At 31.4% G+C, this 6,648-nt stretch overlaps 1 protein-coding gene across 2 annotated transcripts; it reads left to right on the forward strand.

Moving 5' to 3' along the window:
* The first annotated feature begins 2,094 nt into the window (after positions 1 to 2,094).
* On the forward strand, positions 2,095 to 6,446 carry LOC149144736 (uncharacterized). Of its 2 annotated transcripts, none has more exons than XM_089453176.1 (3): positions 2,095 to 2,255; positions 3,393 to 3,485; positions 6,131 to 6,446. In XM_089453176.1, the coding sequence occupies exons 1-3, from the start codon at positions 2,217 to 2,219 to the stop codon at positions 6,326 to 6,328; spliced, it is 330 nt and encodes a 109-aa protein (XP_089309302.1). In that variant the 5' UTR covers positions 2,095 to 2,216; the 3' UTR covers positions 6,329 to 6,446. The 2 variants fall into 2 exon arrangements, with proteins under 2 accessions (XP_089309302.1, XP_089309301.1); XM_089453175.1 differs by lacking the exon at positions 2,095 to 2,255 and adding an exon at positions 2,989 to 3,299.
* The last annotated feature ends 202 nt before the right edge of the window (positions 6,447 to 6,648 follow it).

Consider the following 6,648-nt stretch of genomic DNA (forward strand, 5'->3'; position numbering starts at 1 on the left):
TGATCATTTTACAAACCATGGATGTAGTACTATTTCTGCAAGACGAGATATCAATTATATTTCATTTGATAAAGAAACAATAAGTGACTTACAAACCGCAAATAAATAAGTACTTCTTGCAATTTATGGAAATTGTTAGTGAAACATAAACGAGAATTACAGTATGCTTGGTTTTCTATCATTCAGTGCATCACTTTTTTTCAAAACAAAGGGTTGGCCTTCAATATGTTTAGCAAAACAACTCATGATCACCTAGTATTGGACCATGAATATTTGGTGCAAACTACTCAAGACACAGTGGAGAGTAGATAAGGAAGCCTGCCCTAGTGAGGTCATGCTCCCCATCAGCTACATAGGTTCAAGTTCCCCATGCATGTGAATCAGCAACGACTGAATCCGATTGCAACCCATAACACCATTAGTAGGCTATTGACACCCACAACGAGTGGAACAAAATCCTAATAATCCATATTGATGAGATATGCATAACAACTAGCATTGTGTTGGGTAACTCCAATACTAACATCATTAGCATAGCTGGATACCAACATCATTGGTAGGGATGGAGAGAGGAAATTTTGTAACCCCATAAATGATTGTAAAATATTACAAAATATATATGTTTAACTGTAGGCAAAGACACAACTGTGTCATTTCAGCATCAAGATCCAAACATTAATTCAAGTCACAATGGGCAGATATTACAGCATTAAGGTTTTCACATGGGTAGATTTCCAAGGAATCCTAATGCAGATAATAAACTCATATAAGTTTCATGTAATTTTAAATACCGCAACAATGATTTGACCAAAATAACCTTGTTGTCAAAACAAACCAATATACCACTTCAAAATAATCTTAAGTCTGTTATTAAGCACAAATAAAAACTTACAAATTCCTTTGGGAAATCTATTGGAGAGTGCTTGTTCCTCCCAACCAACATGCAGGCATCACCAACTCTCGAGCATAGACTTCTTCCTTCTAGGAACAACACCTTCTTAGTCCCTTAGTAATATTTCATAAATTTTTACTAGTAGATTTTTCTTAGCAGTTGTTTTTAGGGTTTGCCTTTTCTAGGCTTTTTCTTTTACTAGGATGGGTGATGCTAGGGCATTATTAGAAATTAGATTTTTATTAAATTAGAAATGATATTTTTATCAAATTATAGATTAGATTTCTTTCTAATTTCTAATTGGTAAAGATCTATTGCTTTTGTTTTAACTAGGATGGGTGATGCGAGGACATCATCTTTATCTAATTTATAATTAGATTGTTATCAAATTAGAAATTAGATTTGTCTCAAATTTCTAATTAAAAATCAATTTTTTTCTAATTTTTAATTGGTAAAAGTATGTTGCTGTTTGCATTATGTAATTATATAAAAATATGCTGATGTTAAAAAGAGAAATGTTTTTTTTTACAAAAAAACATGAAGTGGGAAAAACAATGCCATGAAGTCTTTTATTACTGTTTTTGAGTGAGGTCTTTTATAAACAACAACATATTTTTACATAATTACATAATACAAACAACAGCAGATTTTTACCAATTAGAAATTTCTAATTGGTAAAAACTGATGTTGTTTGTATTATGTAATAAAAACAGCAGATTTTTAGCAATTAGAAATTAGATTTACCAAATTTCCAAATGTTTTTTTTATCTAATTACAGAACATAAACAGCAACAAATTTTTACATAATTACATAATACAGCAGCAGCAGATTTTTACTAATTACAAATTTCTAATTGGTAAATATATGCTGCTGTTTGTATTATGTAATTATGTAAAAATCTGCTGCTGTTTATGTTCTGTAAATAGATAAAAAAAACATTTGGAAATTTCGTAAATCTAATTTCTAATTGCTAAAAATCTGCTGTTTGTATTATGTAAGTATGTAAAAATCCACTACTTTTTATATTTTGTAATTATGTAAAAAGGGTAATGTTATTTTAGGAAAAAACATGAAGGGGGGAACAATGGCATGAGGTCTTTTATACACATGACAGCATAAGAGCTGAACCATTTTATCATTTAGCACTGGAGAATCTGATTCCAAGAAAGGAAGAAATTGTCAAAATAGAAATTGTCACTTGGATTTTTAACTAAGTTGTTTGCAAATTCCGCCCTAGAGAGCCATTTTGAGATTATTCACCTTCAATCCTTTGTTTTTTAAGGGAGAACATCATTTTCTATCGATCTCTTCTACTTTGAGGATATGGCAAGTGGAGAAGGAGGTGCAAGTGGATCGGAAAAGGTAAGCTTACTTTGTTTTTATAGAATAATTGCATAATATAATATGTTTTAGTTTTTGTTTAAGGTTTGAAGTTAGAATTATAATTTTATAATTATACTTTGTGGTAAATCATTGAAATTTGGACAGGGAAAGAATCCGATAATAGAGTCCTTGCTTGAAGATGTTTTTGGGATAGAAGGACTCAAAAAACTTCAAGCTTTAGATGCTGAATCCCTAATCCATTTTCTTAAGACAAAATCCCCTGAAGCTAATCAACTAGGTCCAGGTAATCAACAAGCTTTACGAGAATCCATTAGTTCCCCATCCTCACTTCGATCAAGAAAAAAATCGAAAAAAGTGTTATTGACATCAATCACCAATAATGAAGAACATTGTGTTGAAACATCTTGTGTGATGGAAACTCTTGGGACTGCAAATTCTTGTTCATCCTCAGCTTATGCATCATCTATTGGTAGTTTAGGTACCAAGATAGAGTATGACCCTGTCTCATGGGAGATAAGAAGGACGGATCCAGGAAAACAATTCTTAAATAGGCTAAAGGAGTCCTGCCTTCAACGATTTAGAGATCATCTTCACCTCACATTCTCAAAGATTCCACTTCACCTAAAAAAGATGGTGGTACAAGACATAGAGAATGAATTTGGTACCAGTTGGTTGGTTAAGAAGATAAAATTGCAAATGTCGCTCAATTGTAAGAGGTTTCGTTGCAACCAAACAAGAAAAATTTAAAAAATGCCTCAAGATCAAAGACTGAAACAAAGACCTATTGACATACCTTTTAAAGTATGGAAAGAACTTGTAAAATCATATGAGAAGTTGGATGCACAAAGAAAAGCCGGCAATGAGAGCATTCAGGTATTGAATTTTTCATTAAACATTATTTAGAATGTATTAATACTTGTAAGTATCTTAGAAATGTATTTGTGTGAAAATAAATTGAATTGGTTTATGTTTAAGGACAAGGCATCCAAGGCGAGGTTAACCAAGACAAAAGTCACTCATCATAGTGGCCAGAAAGGTTTAAAAGCACTGATAACAACCTTTGTAAGTATATTAAACATGTGATATTTTTTTAATAAATTTTGTACTAGAAGAAAGTCATTGTTATCTAATTTCTCCCTATTTACTGATTGATAGGAACTAAAATATGGAAGACCTCCAAATCATTTGGAAAAGGAGGTGCTGCAGCAAAAGAGATGGGTTGAATTTGTTGTTTGGATGGACTCTATGGTATGTAATCTTAGTTGGATTTCCAATATACTTTTGAACCATATTTTCATTTTATTTTTTAGTGCTATTAGATATTTAGGCCGATAGGCCTTTCCTATGCATCAACAATTGTCAACACTTTCATTAAATTGTTAATTTGTTGTTGTTGTTTTGTTGCATGCTAAAGCCAATAGTTCATTAATATATTGTTGACTTTTCATGAATATAATAAAATTGCTAGGAAGAAGAATCAGTTTGGAATACTTGGTATTCTGGTAAATGAGTTCTTAAAGTAATTTTAATGTTTTTTTTAATCATCTTGTCCTTTATTTTCCCGTTTCTTGTTTGTGATAATGTAGGTTGCGATTTCTCTTACAGTCATAGACGTGAGCTATGTTCTTTTTCTCCAGCATGAGGAAAGCTATATATGTATTAATCACATAGAACATGTACATCGTGGCATTATATATACCAGAATTATCAGAATAAACCCAGATAATCCTGAATGTAAGTTCAGCCAGTTCCTTATGAAAGAACAAATAAAGTCATGTACATAACGCTGTAAATAAACCACATAAGAGCTGCATGAGAGTGAGTAGCAGGTGAGTAAAAGATAATTCCAAACAACTAAACTCCATTTCTAAACTAATGTTGAAATCATAATAACCCATATGCATAGAATACTTGTAATATTTAAGACTCCATCTAATGTCGACATCCTGTAGCATACCAAAAAAAACCAAAATTGTTATTAAAAAGAGGGGATTATAGACGATATGAATTGACTATGTAGGAAACGTACACTCCACTGTGCCAATATTCTTGTTTTCCATGATTATATCCAGCTGCACTTCTCCCATGATATTTAGCAGATTTCTTTTTAGAGCTTGTCTGCAATCTGGTTGTGTTCTCTTCCAGTATGATTGTTTGGGTATTCTCTGGTTAAGTCCAGAGCATTGAATTTTTTTTAACCAACAAATTTTGTTTAACCAACCAAGAAATTCAGGTTGATTAATCTGAGCCTTGCTTTTTATATGATCCAGAATAATCTTGTATCCCATAAATATGGATCTTTGAGATATTGAGAAATTATATAAACCACATCATCCAGAAAAACCATAGCCTCTGCTTTGTTATTAGAACCCAGTCCAGCATTCCAATGTGCTTTGAAGTGTATGTCCTTGGACTTTGCTATCAAGAATTCACAATCGCATATATTGTCTTGTGACGTGAGCTCTGTTCTATTCTGCCTGATGTTTCTACAACTCAATCTCTACACCCAAGTTACAACTCTGCAACTCTAAGTACGCATAGATTTGTTTTAATCTTGATTTTATTAACCCATTTAAAAAAATTGTAAGTGCAAAGATTCGCATAATAGATGAGAGTTCCCTCAAAATATTCAATTTCTACGTAACATTATAAATATATTGCAAAATAGATGCAAATTGATTACTGCCATGCAGTAATATCTCTGGAGGAGTATTTTATTATTTATGAAATTTAATTTTTAACAAGTTTCTTGGTTGCTTGTAATTGTGTGGTAATAGTTTTTAAAGTACTTATGTGAATTACTAAATATTTTTACAAAAAAAAATTTCCTGCATTTTAGTATATTCAATTTACACATAATATTAGAAATGTATCACAAAAATAATATATATTATTGCCTTATGATATATTCAATCTACACATAATACTAGAAATATATATCAAAAATAATATATATTACTGCCTTATAGTATATTCAATTTACACATAATATTAGAAGTATATCTCCAAAGAGATACAAATTGATTACTGCCCTGTACTCTTCCTCTCAACTTTTATGTAGTCAATTCTAGAACTATTTTATAAGCCTAACTGATTTGAGTGTCTTCCTCAGTTGACATATCTGGGATCATGATATATATTCATATCGGGGCACCAATATGTCAATCCTTCCAATGTTGTATCATACATTTCATGAGCCTCTGCTGATATCGTCTGCATGAAGTTACAGTTAGAGTTGTTCGGCTATATTTAGTACTGAGTCATATAGTATAAACAGAGTGCTGAGAATTAAAAATCCCAATTACAAGGTTATGTCATGTGACTCATCCTATAAAACTGAAAAATGATTAGAAATTAATTCACTTAGAATAGGTAGCACCCAGTGAAAGTTAATTCCAATCTCAAATGCATGCAGGCTTTCACAGATACACAGAGACACAACTCACTGCAATTACCAGCAGTGTAGACTCTAGAGTACCAAAGCAATGTGAGATCAAAATATTAATATCAATCTGAAACTCATTCATGAAACCAAATCCAACCGTATTCTCCCAACGTTGTGATTGTCAAATGATAGCATCATCATCTCTACACATCAGATTTCTTGATTTTGGGTAGTTAACTTACTCTAAAATGAAATAAGACATTCAATGTGTTCCTGAAAAGTAATTGCACAATGATCTAGTTCAAGAAAACAAGATTTTCCACAAACCAATTAACTCTTCCAGAAAAATTCAACAATTCCAATTTAATAATTCTATCGACCTTTCTTTGTACCTTTTGGGACAATTGCTATTATATCTTACCTCATTTTATGGTTAACATTGTATAACAAAAACATGTGTTGTGTTATGTAATTAATACTAACATGTAATATTGATTTTTTTTGTCAGAATGCTATAGGTAATGATTGCCAAGACGATGATCCAAATTATGTTCAACATATATCAGGAGATGATGAGGATGAGGATGAGGATGATGGTGGTGAAGGAGGAGATGATGATGATAGTTGCGGTGTTGGTGATGATGTGGATCAGAGTAATGAGGATGGTCAAGATGATCATGAGGATGATCTTGGTGGTGGTAGCTAGGCATGCACATGCATTGTTTTTTATGAAGAAATTATTGTGTAGAATGACATTGTTATGTTTAGATGGGTGTTGTGAATTTACCCTATATCAATTAGACATTTTGATTTTGTAATCATACGATGAGTTTGATTTATATGTATGTTGTTAATTTATCGTAGAATAATGATATTCATGAAATATTTTGATTTGTTAATCATATTTGAATTTTAGTTGTTTTGATTAAAAATAATACTGATTTTATTAGTATTATGTTGCTATTTTATACATGTTTTGAAAATTGTTAATGACACATTGTTATTTTTTTGGATGGATGTTGTCAA

Source organism: Pinus tabuliformis, chromosome X (assembly GCF_031772625.1).
Source record: "Pinus tabuliformis cultivar Carrire ecotype Pingquan chromosome X, CPIR1, whole genome shotgun sequence".
In the NCBI taxonomy this organism is placed as follows: domain Eukaryota; kingdom Viridiplantae; phylum Streptophyta; class Pinopsida; order Pinales; family Pinaceae; genus Pinus; species Pinus tabuliformis.